Raw genomic sequence first — 20454 nt, forward strand, 5'->3', positions numbered from 1 at the left:
GATTTCCTCCAAGCGGGGACATTCACTTCTTAGACAAATACCTGTAGTTACTTTTAACCCCCCACCCCCTCCTTTATGGAAAATAAATGCTTTCATATACTTACTTATTAATTACTGCCATTGATGGCTTTCTGACAACATGTGAAACGTTTTTTTGTGGTTCTTTTGGAAAATAATTTGGCAGTTGGCAGCCGTAAACATAATAGCATGCATAGAAAAGATACGATTTCACATATCTGGCCGAGGTAAGGTCATATAAACATTAACTTTACATGATCTTCAGCCTCTGCTGTCGAAGGACCTCTCTAACCTCTGCCGGAACAAAGTCATTACACCCTTCGAAAAAACTAATTTTGTTATACTATCTAACTCTATTGTCTGACCCAATGACAGTCCTTGATTATAGTAAACAAACACTGGAAACAGGTTTATATCTACATTCTTTATATGTTGTACGAGTCTGTTTCTAACCTTGAATGACTCCAACCACATGACTCCCATGCCTCAAGTCAAGCAGAGCAGGTTTGTTATTGTTACCATATTTTGTACCACCTTTTTTACGTGCTACTTCTCTGTCATTGAAGTTACCTGACAGTCAGTTAGGGTTAAGTGGGGACAGAAAACAGGTTTAAGTGTGAGAAAGTCTGGCAATCTTCAGAGCACTAGGCCATACATCTCATTACCACAGCAATTTGGATGCCTGGAAAGTCAGGACAAAGTTAATAACATAGATCATGTAAATGCATTGATATACTCATAAAAGTCAGCTTTATCATTGAGCAACAATAAAGTAACTAGTCATACGCAATGTGGCAAGTTGTTTATTCTCTTTACAAATTGTCAGTAGTGACACATTTGTATCATAATAAATCTATAGATTATTCATGTTACAGAAATGTGATTATCACTTTGGCAGACCGGTTACATAACTTTAGATGCTAAATGGAATCAAGGGTCCTAGGGCCATCCCTTTCGATAAACTAGCTTGTGGGTCATTGCTTGTCAAAGTTTGTTAAAAGTCAAATTGCTCAAATTTGACTTTTAACAACCTTTGAATGTCAAAATAACCCTGACATAATTGACCAATATTTTTTTCGTTTTATTATTCACAGCTACTTTACGTTAGTCTAAACAAGGATACATCTTGAATTTTCAGCCATTCAAAACCACTTGCTTCTCTTCTCTACTCTACTGCCCTAAGTTGCCCAAATCATGTTCATTGTGCATTCATTGAACATGTCTGTGAAAACAATTCAGAAATAAGCCTTTTTTATTCATTTATTTCAAAAATATTTATTGAATAATTTAAATTGACATAACTTCTTATAAAACACCAAGTCAGTGAAAGGCTGAGCAGAGTATTTACTACCACCTAGTGGCCGGGCCGTCATAGCCGTCGTACAGCTCTCTGAGATGCAGGATCAGCTCCTCTGTGTTATGTCCCTTGAGCGCCGACAGAGGGATCACCCTCTGGGTGACCCGGCTCCTCAGAGCCTCCAGGTTGCCCCGGGCCTCGGGCAGGTCCATTTTGTTGGCTACGATGGCTTGGGGTCGTTTAGACAGACCCGGCTCATACTGGTCCAGCTCATAGCACAGCTGCTCCAGGTGAGTCCAGGGCTCTGGGGAAGACATGTCCAGGACAAACAGCAGGAAGCGGCAGCGCTCAATGTGACGCAGGAACGAGATGCCCAGGCCACGGTTCAGGTGCGCCCCCTGGATGATGCCTGGGATGTCCGCCACTGGACAAGAGTAAAAGCACCCGTTTGTTTAGCTGAGCGACAGCGTGTAAGATACCCCAGTCTCTGGGAAGCGTGAGAAAAGCATTTTACCTGCTACTTGCTCGTGGTCCCTGTACTTCACGATGCCCACATGTGGGTTCAGCGTGGTGAAGGGGTAGGCGGCGACGGCGGGCGTGGCGTTGGAGATGGCTCTCAGGAGCGAGGACTTTCCTGCATTTGGAAACCCAACCTGAAGGGGTTACACATGTTTTATTGTTCATAATCTGACCAACAAAATGACATACTGAAAACAAAACAAAAGGAGCTTACTCATGGTTGTGCAGTAGGAGACTTATTGTAAATAGGTCATCTTCTTGTACCAATGTGGTTTTCTTAATTTAGAACAACACGTCCCTTTTGTGCAAAATCCTTGTAACACATCTGTTCTATAAAGACTTTGAATTCAGAAAATGGACTGCTTACCAGCCCAGCATGAGCCATGGTGCGTAGCTCAAGCTGTAAGCGCCTCTCTTGACCAGGTATTCCAGGAGTGGTCGTCATTGGCGCGCGGTTTTCATTTGAAAGAAAGAAGCGATTTCCCTTTCCTCCCATTCCACCGAACACTGCAAGATACTCCTGACCATGACGAGAGAGATCTGCTACCATTGTTCCTTCTTCTTTTACCACAGTGCCGATTGGGACCTGCAAACATAGAGACATACAGATATGGAAATGCATTAGGTAGACGATATATTAATAGAAGCATGTGTGGATACATTTTAGAAGCAAATACACACACCCACCAAAATGTAGGTTATGCTGCCGTTCCGACCATAACAGTTTTTGCTGCCGCCCGATTGGCCATCTTCTCCCTTATACAGTGGTACCACCTGTGCCAATGACTTCATAAGTCGGTCAACTGAAAGCAGACACATTTTGTTTTGGCAGATTTGACACAAAGCCTATATTTATTAATGAATATTATATCATTATGAATATGAAAAATGTACATACAAGTACAATGTTGAATGAATTATATGGGCATTTTTAAATCACAATTATACTGGGCCTACCCTTTACCTTTGATAATGATGTTACCCCCATCACCTCCATTCCCTCCATCAGGTCCGCCCCACTCCTTTCGGGGTTCACTGAGGAAGGAGCAGACTCCTCTCCCACCTGACCCAGCCGCCAGCTTCACATTACGGTAGTCAATAAAGTAACGTGTCTGGGGAAACATGTCATCGTAGAAAATTGGAGGATTACATTACATACAAAGTGCTGTTATCGTCTAGATATTGCATACATATGTCAGCATACCAGTTTCTTCTCAGAGAGAGGTTTCTTTTTCACGACCACTCGGGCTTTGGCACACAACGTAGCTGTAGTGCTGAGGTTTCTGATCTCTATTGCGTTCCTCTGTACCGCCGATTGTGGAAAGCTGTTGTTTAAAAGAGTCCACACGGTCCTTCTGCTTTCATGTTCACATTTCCGTCCTTGTAGTAGTGTTTTTGAAAGCACATTGTAGCTTCTCGACAATGTTTTCAACATGGTCTCATTGAGCAAAGCTAGCTAGCTACCAATGTGACCTATCGAGCAGAGAAGAGAGAACAGCTCAAATTCACAATAAAAGTTCCACTTGCAAACATTGCACATGGCACCAAAGCGAAGACTTTTATCTTGACTTAAGTAGAAAAGTAACGTATGTTTAATTTAAGAAATGTTGATAAGCTATGTATCCAGAATAGCAGCCTAGTTAGAGTTTCAAAGATGCTGTTTCCCAAAACACGACTACGGAAACACTGAAGGGTCTGAAAAGGTTTTGCTGAATATTTCTCAGGAAGTGGAGAATTAAAATATAGTATTTCAGAAAGCGTTGTAAAATAATTAAATCTTGATAATGTTGAAAATGTTCATGAATCAAATGGATCATTCTTAAAACAACATAACCTCGGCATATGACAATTGTGTGGGCAGATGGCCAGCAATATTGAAAGCTTGTTTTACACATAACACACATAGGCCTACCACATTAAGAAACCTAGGTATACAAATAGATAGATAATGCAATATATAACTCAAAATTCTAAATATTGTAATAAGTCTAATGTGCTTGTGCCTGTTAAAGGCTGTTATACAACAACAATTCTAATTAAATGTTTAGGTTAATGTAGAACAAATGGGCAATATGTTAAATGTATAAATTTGTATGCTTCCCTAGATAATGCAAACATTTACTTTTCTACATTTACGAGAACATACATACCGATAAAGTATTACTTATTTAAGGACACTTCTTGGCAGCAAAGAAGTGATAGCGAATGATCATGGGAAGACAAACTTTAAGGGTTTTTGACGGAGGTACACGTCTAGAGGCCTTGTTTAAGCCTCACCCCAGGTGAATTGTCTCTATTTCCGATACCCGGACTTGTAGTCCAAAATTACACTGCTGCCAGCAGCTTTATGGATTCATCCTTATATGTGTAATCAATGTATACTGTATGTGTTGTGCAAATGAAGACTTGCGATGTGTGTGTGTGTGTGTGTGTGTGTGTGTGTGTGTGTGTGTGTGTGTGTGTGTGTGTGTGTGTGTGTGTTTTAACCGTATCCCAGTGCCTGTCCACTGTAGCCCTCTGTAGGGAGCCCTGCTGGTACTGGCCCTGTGGCTTGGTGTAGTCTGAGCGCCCCCTGGAGGGTAAAACACACATACATAGACAACACCTCTATACACATCCCTCCTCTAATTCAGAATGAAACATTTTGCGCAGATATTTAGTCATAATAAACCTCGGCCACATGTTTATTGCAACATGTTTGAGTCGATTTTTCAATTGGTAAGAGAGAAAGTTTCTAAGTATAGAATAAAACAAAAAGAAGAATTCTAGCTACTTCTCATCTCCTTAGTTGTCTGTCCAATCCATGATACAGTATCTGAATAATGAGCACGCACAAAATGATGCTGGTTTATGGGATCATTGGGGCTCTGAGAGTGTCCATACTGCTCTCTCTAGAACCATCTTCTGCTGTACTGCTGTGCTGATCCAGCAAGACGTGGGCCACTGCGATCATTAATCAGGTGCTAGAACACTTAGCCTATTGTATTGCTGCAAGTGTGTGAGCTAGGCCCCTCTCATTAGGGAGTTAGCCTGCTTAAAATATCTAACTAGAACTTATATTTGTAATGATCCACCTTGAGTGTCACGGGTCTATTTGTTCAGCCTGCGAGCTGGCATTGGCAATATAATATCGTCAAAAGCATGAATAATTGGGGCATTGTAGAGATTGGAGTTCCTCTGATCACATATCCTCAATTGTTTTCCCAATGATCAACGATGAATGTGTTCATACGAACATCAAGGTAAAAAAAAATCGAAAAAGGTCTTCTAATACTCTAATAGTTATTGAGGATACATCAAATCTTAGTTTGGTGCTGTGATGCAACAACTCAGTGTTCCCTGTTTACTTGCGACTTAATTTCTCATTTTATACACAACACTATATTATTGAAGCATATTTGATGAATAGTTGTATTGCATTTCCAAGAAAAAACGGCTGTGCAGCAGTGAGTATTTTTAAGGATTGCCCTCCGCCTTGACTTTATTTTACCAATTCCAATTATCCAAAAGAACAAACCAGAGATGAAGCACATATTCAAGCCTACTGAGAATACAAAAACCTTTGGTTATCAAACAACATGTTAGCGTCAGGGTCAAGGTAAACAATAGACTCTGCTATCTTTATCTGGAATCTATTAGGCTTGCCTTTAGCAATTCTTTCAGTGAGTTATTATTAGGCCTTTGCTGAAACGCCATAGGTTAAGTGATTCACCCAGACAAGAACTAAATACGACACAAGAGCCACATTTCTCCAGTCTTACTCTGAAGGTGGCTGTTATAAGCTATAGCGGCAATATCCTTAGCCATCTTTTTCATCGCAAAACAGTACTACCGGTAATTGAAGTCAGTAAAACTCATCCAAGATACGCCTCTATATTCACGTGTAAACAGACCCTCCCGGAATCTGACCCCATCCCCCGGGAACACATGAATCCAAAAATATGTATATTTTTCTTCTGTTTTAATGAGCAAGATTATCATGCACGACCACTATAGAAGTATTTCACAAAAAATGTGTGTGGGCACTTGGCACATGATTAAACACAAATAGTAAACTCAATGAAAGCATTAAAGGCTCATAAACCTGTACCTAAAAAGACGCTGAATGATCTCCAATGCTTAGACTATGAGGAATTTTTCACATCGATAAGTAGGCCTAATGACCTACAAACCCACCTACCTGAAGAGCAATATAATCCCATGGGCCGCATGCTCACTGCCATTCTGGGCTGAGGAGTAGTGCGGTGATAGCTTGTTGATGCATTTTTTATACTTGGAAGGAAAGCAGAGGTTAATTTTGAAAAGTTCTTACTATATAGGATCTGCTAGTGCTGCTTGGGGGTACGGCGTTGACCTGACAACATATGCATAGTTAGAGGAGCCGGCAGATGCATTTCACTGCTGTATTCCTGCTTGAACCAAATTCACTTTGTGGTTAGCGCGAGGGACAAATTACATCAACATTACTCACACTTTTTGTGAACATCAGAAAAAAGGAAACAGAGACTTCTCTAGACTACTGCAGCAGACAGTTATGGAGCACAGAGGGACAAGGATCAAGTAAAAACTTATTTGTCCTGTGCATTTGCACGTTTTTCTTTCCTCACATTTAAGGAAGTTGAAGATCATGTCACTGTTGACTTCTATCACCATTGCTGGTTTAGCTCTGCATCTTTAACACAGGGGCCATTCCCGTAGCTGGGTTGCTCTGAGGGTTGTCTAGTTCTTGCCCAGACCATCGATTCCCCAGCGACATATTTGAATTGGGAGGCTCAGAGTAAGGGTGGGGATGGTTGCTAGAGTTTGACATCTGAGATTATGGTGTATAGGGTGAGGTAATGACAAGTGAGAAGCTTCTATCAATATTCCAGAGTTCAAGTTCTGGTTAGTCTGCTGTACCCAAATAAGGTTTATGTGCAGGATCTGCACTTACAGGTGAACAAAACATCTTTGTAACAAAATTCCAACTTTGATGTAAAAATATAAACTGGAATAAAACCCCTCCTCAGCTTACTTTATGGCCCCAACAATAAAAGACACCATTTTTAAGGGTGAAGGGTTCTTGATTCAGTTTATGTATAATACTTACCCAGAAAAACATAGGCGTAGGTTATAGTTTAATTTCATGCATTGATTCATGTTTAAATGTAGGAATCTTAGAGAACAATATAGGGCAAATATTTGAATAAGTATATGATTTTATAGATAGCAATATTTACAAAGAATGATTTGATCATAAATGCTGACAAGGTAAACATGCTTATCATCCTTTAATGTTATCAAGTGATTCACTGGACCAGCTAGAGACTTCACACGTTGCCGGATTGACACCTGAGGACAGATCAAATAGCGTTGGCCACAAATGGGGAAGAACAAACCACAATATGGGGCACGATTAAGGAGCAAGCCGTATCAGATGTGCTGGGAGAAGCTGTGATAAAGCATTACATACTGAATCTTATAGCAATTTGTTCCCGCCTCGGCGATATTGAAACATCGGTTCCCTTGGCCCACGGTATCCACCTCGGAATCCTCGTCCCCGGGGGAACAGACGTGGAACTCCAAATGTCTCGATGTTCCTCCTGCGCTCCTCTGCCCAGGACTGCCTGAATCATTTCAGATTGATATAATACAAACAGGAGGGCAAGACACAGTAGCCCTAAAAAGGAAAGCCAGGCCCATAATATGTTGGATGATCTGAAATGAGTGGACTATTATGGTTACCTGAGGTCATTATCTGATGACAGCTTGTCATAGAAAGACTTTCCCTTGTCATAGTAGCACTTTGGGCCAATAGGATCCTCCAGATTTTTATCGGTTGGGGAATCCTGCTCAGCCTTTTCCTTCCCCTCTGAATTAGTTATAGAAACGTATCAGGGAAACAACCCTGGAACTGGGTAACTGCTTTAAGACTTAATTCCATACTCCTATGATTATTTTCAAAATAAATCTGCTCCGGCGCAGGCATTTTCTACTTGACATTGCCACCAACCTTTTCTATTCAACCAGTCCTGCATCTCACGTTCCAGCATCATCTTAATGAATTGTGCATTTGCGGAATCAAAATCAAAGTCGGTATCAAACTTCAGGGTGCTAGACGCAACAAATTCAGCCATCTCCCAGCCTCTCCCCTGGTTTCGGCGCCTGCCTAAAATATGATACAAAGATTGAGGGATAGGTAATTCAAGACTTCCATTCCAAATTCTGAATGAAATGCTTGAAAGACTGTTCAAGGTGGCGCTATTCAGGAGTGACGGCACAAAGATATGGACAACAATCTAGAAAATACTCCTTTAAAATATTAGCATGACATTGAGTTCTACAGACCAGCCATATTTAAAGCCGACCACAGGTTTCCTTAAGAAAATAAAGACTGAAGCCCCTAGTCTAAAACATACCTGAGAAAAAAAGCGGGAATAAGCTCTTTAATACACTTTACTATTCACCTTGACCTCTCCTTGGTGGAGGTCCAGTTTCAAAATATCCACTTTGTCCTCGATAAGGTTGTTCCTGATGCCTGGACACAGGGGTTGGGTTCCTTCCTGTTATCAATAAAAAAAAAATATGAAAAAAGACAAGTTGCAAGTTGCACTTGACTGCTGGATTGTAATAGCCATTCAAGCTTCAAAAACAAATATGTTAAAAAGCATCTCTATAATATATTTAGTTACGATTTTATTTGGCATCATTGATTGTTTTGTCTCGCATGCTTACTTGGGGGTCTAGTGTCCCTAGTATCCCTAGGGGGCATCGGCCTTGCTCCCTGGGGCCTCCAGCCATCCGAGGTCTGGACGGCTTTTTCAACCATGGGAGCCCTTCTGACGAGCTGGCCCGGAACCTGCCCTGTGTACCGAAAGGGTCCAGTATAGGGGCCATCATAGTCGACAAACGAGTTAACATCGAAATGTGTTTTATATCTAATGTGTTCTTATTTTCTTACCAAAGCCATGCGCAGCCGCCAACTGTTGGTTAAGCAGACAGCTACTAGCTAGCTGGTTATAGGAGGGCATCCTTAGGGGACTGAACGGCCCTTCTTGTGGGTTGTAGATTCCTGATGAGATCCCATCTGATGACTGGACCAAAATAACTTTTAGATTCTAGACCCAATACAGCTCACAAGTTTTTACATTAAACAGACAATAATTACCTGTATGATTGCGGGATCATGTGGAAGGCTGTGGTGTGACCTTGGAGGCTCACACAGTTTGATGTCTTTAATGTCACTTCCCCGGAAGGTAATGAACTCAAAGATATCATGTTTGGGAGGAATTGGCTTGTGTGTTGGTCGCCCCTCTGTTCCAAAACACTTCACTATTAAATAAATGCAGTGCATTTGATTGTGAAGCACTGCAATCAAACACTAGGCCTATACCCTTATCACTGCTGCCATTTTTATGTAGATACAAAATGGTGTTGCCAATTTTTTCCAAGAAGGAGTCCAATATAACTCACCTTTTTCCAGTACAACAGTTGAGTTAATAGTATCAATTGTAAACAAAATGCCCTCATAACGATTCTGAGCCTTTGAAATTAGGCCCAGTTTGCATCCAATGTAGGGCTTTCCACTGCTCATAGTTATAAACAAGTTTTTAGACCAATAAAATTCCCTATTTGTCTCATTCGACAAAAACGTATGATTAACTACACCAACACAGCGAGATTTATAAAATTGCAACTCGACGCATGAGCAATAACCACGCCCATATATCAAGATAAACGCACCTGGTCATAATTGATTGGCATAGACTTCTGAATAATAAGTCCCGCCTCCGAGGCTCCTGGTTCCATCGGTCAAATGTCTATTGCGCGAACCTCTTCGCCAACTACAGAGTTGGTTATGTACGATCATTCAAAAACCCCATGTTATTTCCCATAGACATTTGACCGATGGAACCATGCAGGTGCCTCGGAGGCGGGACTTATTCTTCAGAGGTCTATTAAAGACATATGATCTGAACCATACATTCATCCCGTCCTAGCCTTATAATTATGCTTTATTTCGTTATTTTTTCTTATCATTGATGCATACATTTCACCCATTTGGCGGTTCCTGAAATATATTATAATTATCTATTTAAATATTTACAGAAGACGTTTTTATTGATTTGTGTCTGAACTAGTAAGTGATAAGGTATAACCAAAATATTATTATTTTATGTGACGGACACGATTAAGCAGGCTGTCCCGACATATGGTGCACGCTTTCAAATGATCTGAAAGCCAGCCCAGAACGCAGGGGGTTGTGGTGGTGCAGAGAGAGCACTGACAGTACCAGCAGCGCTAGCTGCGGTACTGGACACGGCAGCTGGCGCTTGGAAAAATACGCAGCCATTTTGTGTCGTCCGTTTTATGAATCATAAAAAGACACTGAAGGTCGAGAATATGATTATACTTTATTTGGAATACCTCCGTGTAAAAACGAGGCCCGAAAGAATCAAGTTCTGTCGAAAGCAGCCCTCTGTCTAAAATCGCACTCATGTTTATCTACAGAGGAGACATTCATGAAATGCAACCATCCGCCATTACTTCCAGCTTTATCTCTCAGCTTAACCAATCACAGCATCTGGCGACGGCGCGTCAGCAGGGACTCATCCAATCGGCGCTTCTGTCGAACGAGAGAGCGTAGCTGTGCAAAGATGGCGGCGGGCTCCGATTGCCTGGATGATGTTTTCAACACAGAGGTGGACGAAAAAGTAGTTAGTGATCTAGTTGGTTCTCTAGAGTCAGAACTCACAGGAGCGGGTGAAACGAGCGCTACTGCCAGTTTACAGTCCACAAAAAAACAGGTCGGAAACTCTGCTGCAGCAGCAAACTCCAATGTCCAGTCCAGCAGAATTCCACAAGAGCTCGCAAAAACAGGTAACACATACATTACTCCAGATGGCGAATTCTGTACATGTTTGATGCCCTTTGACTCTTGTAATGCATTTTAATAAGTATTTGAATCCACCAATGTGTTGGAAAAGCAATAAGAAAGCTAACATTTGTGTGGTGGTTGTTGTTGTTGTATGATTGTGGGCACAGGGGTGCAAGGAGGTGTCATCAGCAGCGGTTCACCCATGGATGGAGCAGGCGGAACCACAGCGGCCGCGGTATCGGGTATGACAGCCCGTCCGAATCCAACCAAGACCAGCGCCGTCAGTGATGCTGCTACGGTCACCACCGATCCAGCGATCGGTGCACCAGCAGCGATCGCTGTCAAAACTTTGAATGGAAGTAACTTGGTGACAATCTCGCATATTCCTGGAGGCGTGCCCTGTGTGCCTAAAGGAAATGCGCTTCTGTCCACTACTGCGAACACTAATAATCCGACATATTTACCCAGTGCGCATAATGTTGTCGCTTCGACGGTGATCGCCCCTCAGTCCTCTACGAGCAGTGTGCCCACAGTGACACTGGTGAGGCCACCTATGCAAACTCCCTCGGTTTCCTCTCAGGGGGCAGTCATCTCCACTTCAACAGTGGCCAGTGTCACCAGCACTCAAGGTCCTGGTGCTGTGATCAACACATTAGAGTCACCCAAAACCATCATACAGACCACGGCGCCGATATCCATGGTATCCGCTGTGCCGACGGGAGCAACCGTAGCTGTCAAAAGCCCGACCGTTCTGCAGAACGTGCGGACGTCGGTGCCGTCCCCCATCAACGCAGCGCCCGGGTCAGCTGCGGTACGGACCATCGCTGCTCAGGTGCTGGCCCCACGGATTGGACAGCAACAACCCAACGCCCCAAACGTCCAGAACATTCAACTGCCGCCAGGTACCAGCAGCACTGTTGCTGTTTACTTGTTCATCTTTTGAAGTATTTAAAGATTAATTGAATGTATGTGTTGTTTATGTTCATCTTTTAATATTCTTATTTATTATTTATTTAATGTATGTGTATTTAATCCATAACAAGTAACAACATAGATAAAGAGCATTATGACAGCTAAAGAAGAATAATAGTATAGGTGTAAGTTAAAACACCTACAATTTACCAACCGTTTTTGCGTCCATCTGTTTTATGATTGATTGAAATTTGGAGTGATGAAAGACCTGCAGCTCACTGCGAGCTCTAGGGACAGTCACGAGCAGTGTTTTGAAACGGGAATCCACATGTGCCCCCCCTGTTTTTGATAGATAGCAGCAATTAGTTTTATTTGAAAATGCGTCTTCTTTATGCTTTTGTTGTTTCTGTTTCTGTTCAAAAGTATAATTAATAGGATAATTATAATTATGTTATTATTGTTTTTTTTTTCTTTATCAACAAAAGTATTAATTGCTACTCGTCATGGCATCATAAAAGGGGCCAAACAGTTGTCTGTTTGGCCCCTGCTCAACTGCTGCTTCTTTAAGTCTAACAACTATTGAATTATTGCTTCAATGCTGTAGCCAAAAAGCTATCCATTTTTTTGGTTTTCCATCCTCAGAAACCAAAGTGTTTGCTTAGTCTTTAAACGGCATGCTACCATATTTACACTGGTGGATGTTGCTACCGCCAAGCACTCCTCAATACACTTTATTCACCTCTCACCCTTTAACTGGCGTGGGCTAATTGCAGGCATGGTGCTGGTGCGTAGTGAGAGCGGGCAGCTCCTGATGATCCACCACCAGACCCTGGCCCAGATGCAGGCCCAGTCCCAGTCCCAGAGTGCCATGACGCCGCGCCCCGCCACCCCCACCAGCACTCCATCGGTCCAGCTAGCCTCTTTACAGGTACTGCACTTCCACACGATCCATATCTTCCTGATGTATTTTCAAATCAACTGATTGCATCAAACCTTTTCTATTTCGTTTCATTATTCAAGGCTCCCGGGGGCTCCCTGTTGGCTCGCCAGGTGACCCAAAACAATCTGATCAAACAGGGCCTTGGTGTCCAGACCAGTGTCCAGGCCACCACCACGCTCCAGAGGCCGCCCGTCCTGCAGGTACTTGGCCCGAGGACTCGGCGTCGTGACTAACAGAGGGATTCTTCTCTTTGTGCAAAAAGTATTGCCCCGAACAAACCAGATTATAAAACGACCCCTCCCCCCTTTTTCCAGACATCATTTTTGAGATACTTTTCTAGACTAAATCTTGGATTATTAAGATTTGATTTATAAAAATGTAATCGCAATTAAATGTAATGGTTCTTGGTCGTTTGAGCCTCTTTGCTGGTGTCCATTATTATGTCCATCCATCTTTCTGGCCCCTGGCGTTGTGACGAAGGGTGGCTGATTCAGTCAAAAGGGGAATATTTGTTTTACAGATACATGGCGCCATCGGTTGTTGACCATTAAAAGCCTAACCCGTCTAAAACCTCTCTCTTATTCACAATTAATATGGTACATGGGCCACGACCCACATCCTGGTCCTAGCTGTCGACACAATTAGTAGTTGGGTGGTGCAGCCAGTGGGTGGTTGAGACGGTAACGGACTGATTAACTCCCAACAGAACACCGTCATGCTGGGAGGGAGTGCTTCGACCCCGGGGCAGCCACTGGGCACCGCCACCACGGGGCAGCCCGGCTCTGCTGCCCCCGCCGTCACCCAGAGGATAGGCCCCGCTGGGGCCCCCCCGGTCCCTACTCCCATCTCCGCGGTGAGAGACACAAACGTCCCTTTTCAGGGCCGAGGGAAGTTATTTTACAGTATATAGTATATACGTGTTCAATTTCCCACTCTTAAGCACGATTTATAGTCACTGTAACGATGCTGTCGACACGCAGTTTGCACACTCTGGTTGCGAAGCTTCAACATTATAGAGGTGCGCGACATAAAGCCGTGTGAACCGAGCGCGATGAGGGCCTTTTTAGTTCCTGCTCAACTTTATGGGTCCTGCACGATGACGATGAAATCAGGTTTCGTTATTGAAATGTGTCTTCATGTTTTTGTGTGTGCATACATTGAAATGCTCGCAGGAAACACTGGAGAACGTGAAAAAGTGTCGGAACTTCCTGTCCACTCTGATCAAGCTGGCCTCTAGCGGGAAGCAGACCCCCGAGACCACGGCCAATGTCAAGGAGCTGGTGAAGAACCTGCTGGTATGACTCCTCCTCGCCCTCTGTCTCTCTCCCAGGACTCTACTCACCTGCAATTCTCTTAACCTTCAGGTGATTTAATAGCCAAGTTCTGCCGGGTGATTTGCATGATCTTAGCCTGCCCGTGTGTTTGCCACTGTGCAGGAGGGGAAGATTGAGCCAGAGGCCTTCACCAGTAGGTTGTATGAGGAGCTCAACTCTTCACCACAGCCCTACCTTGTGCCTTTCCTCAAGGTGAGTCCCACCGGCCACACACACACACACACACACACACACACACACACACACACACACACACACACACACACACACACACACACACACACTCATTCATCTTAGTTTAAGGTGTGTTTAGTGTAATTAATACAAATGTGATACAGCAGTAAACATCATCATGAGGCATTCTACTGCAAAGTTTAACTTAACTGGTGATTTATCTATATTCTCATTTGTTTATGCATTACTTCAGGATTGTATGAATATCATGCTGAAAGAAATACAACCGGTATAAACCTGGAGAGGAAACACAAAATACTTATGCGGCTGACAACGTTTCTGTGCTGAAGTTCAGCACTTCAGTACAGTTCGTGACCATTTCAAAGGTCCACCATTTCAAAGGTCCATCCCTCCGTTGCTCTGTCCCCCGCTTCCAGAGGAGTCTACCAGCGCTGCGTCAGATGACTTCGGACTCCACCGCCTTCATCCACCAGAGCCAGCTCCCCCTGCCCTGCACTCAGCCCTCCTCCACCTCCGCCGCCCTCACCGCCATGGTGCTGCGACCCCCTCTCTCCACCACAACCACCGCCTCCACCAGAACCCCCGTCGTCACCCTTACCCAGTCGCCCCACTGCAAGGCAGGCTCGGTAAGTCCCCTCCTTCAGCGCAGAGGTCATGAACCTTTGACCAGAAGCCACATCTCTGAGGCTTTCGGAGGACTGGGAGACGTTCCTGTGGGTGTGTTCTTTGTGCCTCTTGCTGTCTGGCTCATGCTGTCTTGTCTACCTGCTGCCACACAGATCGCACCCCAGCAGCAGGGGGCGACGGTGAGGCCCCAGGTGACTTTGGCTCAGCCCTCCTTGGTTGCGCTCAGAGGACAACCCCAGCCTCGCATCATCATGAGCCAGCCACAAGTAGTCAAACAGCTGCAAGGTGCGTGTGGCCCACAGACTGCCTCTTGCATGCAGACACACTTTAGTTAGTGGTTAGAAAATATGTCTTGCATCCTCATTAATATGTGGTATGCAATGTTGGTGGTGTGCCACCCATTGGTAATTAATGGAGTAGAAGGGTGGAATCCTATTTGGTATGGTTGTACATATCCTAAGTCTGCGGTGGCTTATGCAAAGCTGTGAGTGTAAACTCTAAACTCAAGCTGAGCAAAAGCGGTGAGCATGGCCACCGGTACACGGTTGTGCTGTGTCTTTCCAAGGCAATCTGCTTGGGAAAGATTGCAATAAATATAAATTCCTTCTCTCTTGAGAGGGTACTCTTGCCTGATAATGCCAGACCAATTCGGAAATGTGTATTAGTCTGAAACCTCTCGGTGAATTTGTCCGATGTCCAAGAGGTTTTCCAACTGCCTCCGGACTCTATATGATAGACCTTCAACCAATCAGAGCAACGAAACATGTGACTCGGTTGTTTACGAAAAAAGGGCGCTCCTCCTTCACTTTAATTAACCATCCCCATGTTAGATTAACGGTTGTGATTGGTCTGCTGGAAATATATCTGAACGGGAGGGGGGCCAGACGCATATGTCAAGGCAAATAAAAGATGAGCTTGCATACTCATCTTGTTTTATTTGCAAGGGTTCTGATTTATATTTCCTTTCCTGAGAACGATGGTGAAACACCGCCATCTTGTGGTCTATATGTGTAACTGATGGTTAACTAATTGAAGTGAATACAGAGTGGGGGGGGGGTGAATGCATCCATGAGGAAACTAAATCCCGGAAGGTACAGATGAGCCAGTGTGCAGGTTTTACAAGAGTAAAGGTTGAGCTACACATCATGTGCCATGACACATTTGGCCACATTTGGCTAATGTTCCTTTATTACATCTCCCTGATCGATTGCAGGTTCAGTGCCAGTGGTCAAGCAGCCCCTGGCTTCAGGGACCAGGGGCGTGCTCTCCGCCCACTCTGCCTTAACAGCAGCTCAGAGGAACAAACTGAAGGAAGGAGGTGGAGGAACCTACAGGTAGGCTTCAACTCTGAGCTTTACTCCATGACCTTTAGCACTTCTGTTAAGTTACTGGGGCTTGTAAAGGATTCACTTGTCAACAATATAAGCAGGAGGCTCTGGCTCTTTTGCAGTTTAGTTGCCTGTAATGGGTCCTATTTTTTTCATATAGGTTTTTATTGCAGAATTTACAGTAATAGTCGGTACCAATAATACAATATGTCAGAAAAAATTGTTATATTGGCTCTACCGCTTTTTAAAACAAGATCAAAAGAGTTTGAGATTGTTCACTGTTCTTTGAGCTATAACAAAGCACCTGGTTAAGTTTTCTCTATTTATTTTGTAGATATAAATAGAAAATGGTATTCTACTCAATCATCTACTCACTGCAATGGCACCTGAATTCCCAACTGGCTCGATAAATGATTATCTTATCTTCTATTCGTTCTTTTTCCTAAACGTTTATGTTTAAAAGAAAGTGGTCAATTAATTATAATTCTTCTAGCCGAAGTACCAGGAGGGCTCTGTGACTCATTTATTTGGGCAATCATTTAGCCAGAGAGGGGGCATGAAAGTGGAAAAATGTCAGTGATTGAGTGGAGGGGAAAATAATCTAAACCTAAAGCCACGGGGACACCGACAGGAAGTGCAAAGAAGCCTAACATAAACAGTGAATATCAATGAGCAGAGTGTAGATGACAGTCAGAGCTCAGTGTTCTGCTAGTGGCGTGGATAACTAAATCACAAGATTTAACTCCTGCCCTCACTTCTGAGGATCAACACGGATGGTATTCCAATGTGTACTGTACCGTGCTACTTGGTGCAGCGGAAAAGCGCTCGTTCACTGTCACGAATGAGTCAGGAGAAGCTCAGAGGAGAAGAAACCGTCATCTGCCATGTTGGATGGGCGGGTCCTCCTGACTGTTGAGCTGTCCCTGGTGTGAGATTTCTGAGGCTCACTGCTGGTAGCATCCTTGCATGACTGACGCTGCCGCCGGTGTGAGACAGCGTGTGCTAAAGGATGATGTCAGGCATTAGTTTGTCAAGTCCTTTGAGTGTCTTGAAAAGCAGTATCAAAAACTCTGTCAATTGTCATTGTAATAAACTCTTATAAACGTTAGAGAAAGATCTAGTGATAACATATCCTGCAACTGTATGAATAGAAGGGAAATCCTTCTCCAGCTTTTAAAATAATCCACAGTACAATTGCGTCTATAAAACTGATTTCTTGAAAGTTTGTGTATGTGTAAGTTGTATATTAAAAATTGTCTGCTGCTTGTGGGTCGTCCACTTCAGGGATGACGATGACATCAACGACGTGGCCTCCATGGCGGGAGTTGACTTATCAGAGGAGAGCGCCCGTATCCTAGCAACCAACTCGGACCTTGTCGGCACCGTTACCCGGTCGTGTAAGGACCAGCCCTTCCTCACCACCACCCTGCTGACCCGGAGAGTCCTGGAGATGGGTGAGAGTTCAGCCCTGCACCGGACAAAATGTACACAGCGATGAGGCAAAAGTGTTGTCCAGTCAGACATTGTCTCGCTTCCCCTGGGCCGTGATAGGGAGGAAGTTTGGTGTCTGTGACCTGGGCCAAGAGGTCATCAACTACATCTCTCACGCGACCAAGCAGCGACTGCAGAATCTGCTGGAAAAAGTGTCGGAAGTGGCGCAGCAGAAAAACCTAACTTTCAAGGTACTTTCTCTACCTGGACCCAATGTCCTTTGGTCAACCAATTCTTTTTTTCCAATCTTATTTTCTCTTTTTTCCTCCTTGCCCACTGGTCCTTTTCTGTCCATCAGGAAGATGAACGGTTTGAGCAGGTCACCGATGTGCGAACGCAGCTCAAATTCTTTGAGCAGTTGGACCAGATGGAGAAGCAAAGGAAAGAAGAGCAGGAGAGAGAAATCCTGATGAAGGCCGCTAAGGTAAGCCCCGGGCCTCTGCCGGCTGAAAAATACGAACCACCCCCACCATGTCCTGATGGTGTTGATGGTGTCATTTCAGTTCTAAAGCTGATGGCGTGATCCATCTTTGCCCTCTTACATTACGGTTCTGCTTCATTCTGTGTGTCTCTGCAGTCTCGGTCGCGACAAGAAGATCCCGAGCAGCTCAGACTGAAGCAAAAGGCCAAAGAGGTGAGGGACTGTTTTCCAGCTAGCCGCTCCCATCGATCTGTGCTCTGGTCTCTGGGCCGGTGAACCCGCTCAACTGCGGTGTCGTCTGTATCCTCCTTTCAGATGCAACAGCAGGAGCTGGCGCAGATCCGGCAGCGGGAGGCCAACCTCACGGCACTGGCAGCCATCGGGCCCAGGAAGAAACGCAAAATGGGCTCGCCAGCCAACGGCGCCGTCGCAGAGGTGCGGCCACACACAACCTCATGGCTACAGTACGACCGATGAATGTGGCTGAACCGGCTCCTGTTGAATCGCTGGACTTTTCAATGGGGGTTGATCTGGGGTTGATGTTGGCCTAACGGGATGAATCGTTGTTTTGTCCCGCAGGGCTCGGGGTCCGGTGCCGCTCAGCCAGGTGGGTCAAACGGAGGAGGGTCCAGGCAATTCACACGCCAGCGCATCACCAGGGTCAACCTCAGGGACCTGCTCTTCTGCCTGGAGAACGAGAGGGAATCCGGCCACTCACACCTGCTCTATAAAGGCCTGCTCAAGTAGCACACACACACACTCACACTCAGACACACAGGTGTACATTAAACACAAAAAGATGGCAATAATCAACCTTCCCTCCTGAATGAGGGAATAAAGGTTGAACGGCGCATGGAGCAGAGCATCAGAGTGTTTCCCCCCAATGTCGGCTCCAACAACCTCTTAAACTACAGCCCCCTTCCAGCTCCGGGGAAGAACAGTTAAGACTGTGGCAGGAAACAGACTCTGCTCTGTGATACTTGTGCCTACTGACAAACTGCTCCAGTACACACCGGTTCCAGCGCCCCGCCCTCGTACACAGCTGCCTTGCTGCCTGAACTCCAGTGCGGTGCGTACATGTGACCGTTGGAAAACGCAGCATCCAAAACACCAGAACCATTGCTGGGATGGCAAAGTAAAACAAAATGATCCAAAAATATAACACATTATTACGTCCCTATTGACCTCGTGACGGATTGAGGTTGGGCTTTTTTAACTTCATGGCTGAAGATTATTTAACATGTTCCCCTGACACTCCTTTTGTTGACCCGATTTTGAATTGTTCAGAGGTTATTCGTTGATGGACATTTGTTTTTTATATGTCTGTGGTTTTTACATTTCCTGCCTTCTTCCCAAATTTAAGCCATAACGCATTGTAACGATTGGATCAAAGTTTCTTGCTCCATATTACTTTTAATGTTCTTGTTGGATTTGTAGGATGCGAGCAATGCAGTATTGTTATATTTGTATTAGTGCTGTCAAGCGATTCAAATATTTAATCGCGATTAATCGCATTAATGCCATAGTTAACTCAGGATTAATCGCGATTAATCGCAAAACAATTCTAGGCTAGATATCCCTTGATTTCTTTGTCCCATTAATTATTCTCACTTTAATGCTCTTATCAACATGGAGAAGTGCATCAGCTTGCCTTGTGCAAATGTCTTTTTATTGATAACAACATTGGCCTATACTGATCAAAACAGGACGATACAAAAAAATATCCTATAGTGCAATTACACGATGAACATACAAACATACTGACTTGAACATAGCAGTCAGGCTACTGCTTCTTTGTTTTGAGTCAAAGAAAAAATAAAATAAAAATTAACGCTGTTAAAATTGGTTTGCGTTAACGCCGTTAATAACGCGTTTAACTGACAGCACTAATTTGTATCTGTTCAATTCGGTTAAGTCAACAACAAAAAAAGAAGCATGATCGCATATTTATATTCCCACGTATTTTTGGTTAATGTCTTGCGAAATGTAATTTGTCGTTATTGTTGTTAAATGGAAATTAAGTTATCAGATGAGCAAAGGAAGAGTTAAGGAGAGGAGAAAATACCAACGATTTGTGGGGGCAATATTAAGTTAAATAACGGCAGTTTTAGTTGGAATCATTTCTTCATGTTGGTTGTACAAATGTTGATATCACTGACTGGGGCGGGGCCGTCGTTTGTAACCATAGAGATTAAAAGCAGTGCACTGACTGCCCCCCCGCACCACAGATCAGCTTTTAGTCTGTCAAAAAAATGCAAAGCCCCCTTTATATCTTTTATACAATTCTTAGAGCACATACTTATTTCTCTATACTTTCTTTTGTAGCTTTATCAGAGAATGTCAAATGACACATTTTTGTGACTGTATATACTTTTTATTGATTTGACATATTTTGGTTAAAAGATGTTTTCACATCTGGCGAGTTTGTCTATGTAGGAGTAATAGGGATCAATGCTCATTGAGTCTGTGATATCACCATTGCCCAATTAACTGTTACATGCCTTCCTCTGGATAT

General features: G+C 43.9%; 3 protein-coding genes across 4 annotated transcripts; 1 reads left to right on the forward strand and 2 right to left on the reverse strand.

The window, feature by feature from the left end:
• Positions 1-803: 803 nt before the first annotated feature.
• mtg2 (mitochondrial ribosome-associated GTPase 2) lies at positions 804-3530 on the reverse strand. Its single transcript, XM_030357025.1, has 6 exons — positions 3039-3530; positions 2799-2946; positions 2522-2637; positions 2202-2420; positions 1830-1968; positions 804-1739 (listed from the first exon to the last, which is right to left on the reverse strand). Exons 1-6 carry the CDS (start codon positions 3267-3269, stop codon positions 1366-1368), a joined length of 1227 nt encoding a protein of 408 aa, XP_030212885.1. The 5' UTR covers positions 3270-3530; the 3' UTR covers positions 804-1365.
• A 3559-nt stretch (positions 3531-7089) lies between these two features.
• Positions 7090-9526, reverse strand: LOC115544238 (protein LSM14 homolog B). 2 transcript variants are annotated; one of them, XM_030357104.1, is made up of 9 exons: positions 9287-9526; positions 8982-9145; positions 8775-8907; positions 8549-8677; positions 8281-8376; positions 7827-7982; positions 7559-7685; positions 7287-7436; positions 7090-7165 (listed from the first exon to the last, which is right to left on the reverse strand). In XM_030357104.1, the coding sequence occupies exons 1-9, from the start codon at positions 9405-9407 to the stop codon at positions 7144-7146; spliced, it is 1098 nt and encodes a 365-aa protein (XP_030212964.1). In that variant the 5' UTR covers positions 9408-9526; the 3' UTR covers positions 7090-7143. The 2 variants fall into 2 exon arrangements, with proteins under 2 accessions (XP_030212964.1, XP_030212971.1); XM_030357111.1 differs by having other exon boundaries at positions 7287-7440; positions 9287-9525.
• A 635-nt stretch (positions 9527-10161) lies between these two features.
• Positions 10162-19498, forward strand: LOC115544108 (transcription initiation factor TFIID subunit 4). Its single transcript, XM_030356929.1, has 16 exons — positions 10162-10693; positions 10859-11593; positions 12377-12531; positions 12624-12743; positions 13250-13396; positions 13716-13838; positions 13980-14069; positions 14489-14698; positions 14852-14984; positions 15913-16033; positions 17312-17481; positions 17579-17709; positions 17817-17942; positions 18096-18152; positions 18255-18374; positions 18519-19498. The coding sequence occupies exons 1-16, from the start codon at positions 10336-10338 to the stop codon at positions 18684-18686; spliced, it is 2964 nt and encodes a 987-aa protein (XP_030212789.1). The 5' UTR covers positions 10162-10335; the 3' UTR covers positions 18687-19498.
• The last annotated feature ends 956 nt before the right edge of the window (positions 19499-20454 follow it).

This window comes from Gadus morhua, chromosome 1 (genome assembly GCF_902167405.1).
Source record: "Gadus morhua chromosome 1, gadMor3.0, whole genome shotgun sequence".
In the NCBI taxonomy this organism is placed as follows: domain Eukaryota; kingdom Metazoa; phylum Chordata; class Actinopteri; order Gadiformes; family Gadidae; genus Gadus; species Gadus morhua.

Bases quoted from the DNA above. Each gene is read 5' to 3' on its own strand.
- mtg2 (XM_030357025.1), bottom strand. From the start codon at position 3,269: ATGTTGAAAACATTGTCGAGAAGCTACAATGTGCTTTCAAAAACACTA. The intron at 2,947-3,038 runs GTATGCTGACAT...ATGTTTCCCCAG, and splicing joins CTCTCTCTGAGAAGAAACTG to ACACGTTACTTTATTGACTA. The intron at 1,969-2,201 runs GTAAGCAGTCCA...TAACCCCTTCAG, and splicing joins CCATGGCTCATGCTGGGCTG to GTTGGGTTTCCAAATGCAGG.
- LOC115544238 (XM_030357104.1), bottom strand. From the start codon at position 9,407: ATGAGCAGTGGAAAGCCCTACATTGGATGCAAACTGGGCCTAATTTCA. The intron at 7,983-8,280 runs GTGAATAGTAAA...ATCATATTTTAG, and splicing joins TCCACCAAGGAGAGGTCAAG to GCAGGCGCCGAAACCAGGGG. The intron at 7,166-7,286 runs GTATGTAATGCT...ATCTGTCCTCAG, and splicing joins ACAAATTGCTATAAGATTCA to GTGTCAATCCGGCAACGTGT.
- LOC115544108 (XM_030356929.1), top strand. From the start codon at position 10,336: ATGAAATGCAACCATCCGCCATTACTTCCAGCTTTATCTCTCAGCTTA. The intron at 10,694-10,858 runs GTAACACATACA...TTGTGGGCACAG, and splicing joins ACAAGAGCTCGCAAAAACAG to GGGTGCAAGGAGGTGTCATC. The intron at 18,153-18,254 runs GTGAGGGACTGT...TCCTCCTTTCAG, and splicing joins TGAAGCAAAAGGCCAAAGAG to ATGCAACAGCAGGAGCTGGC.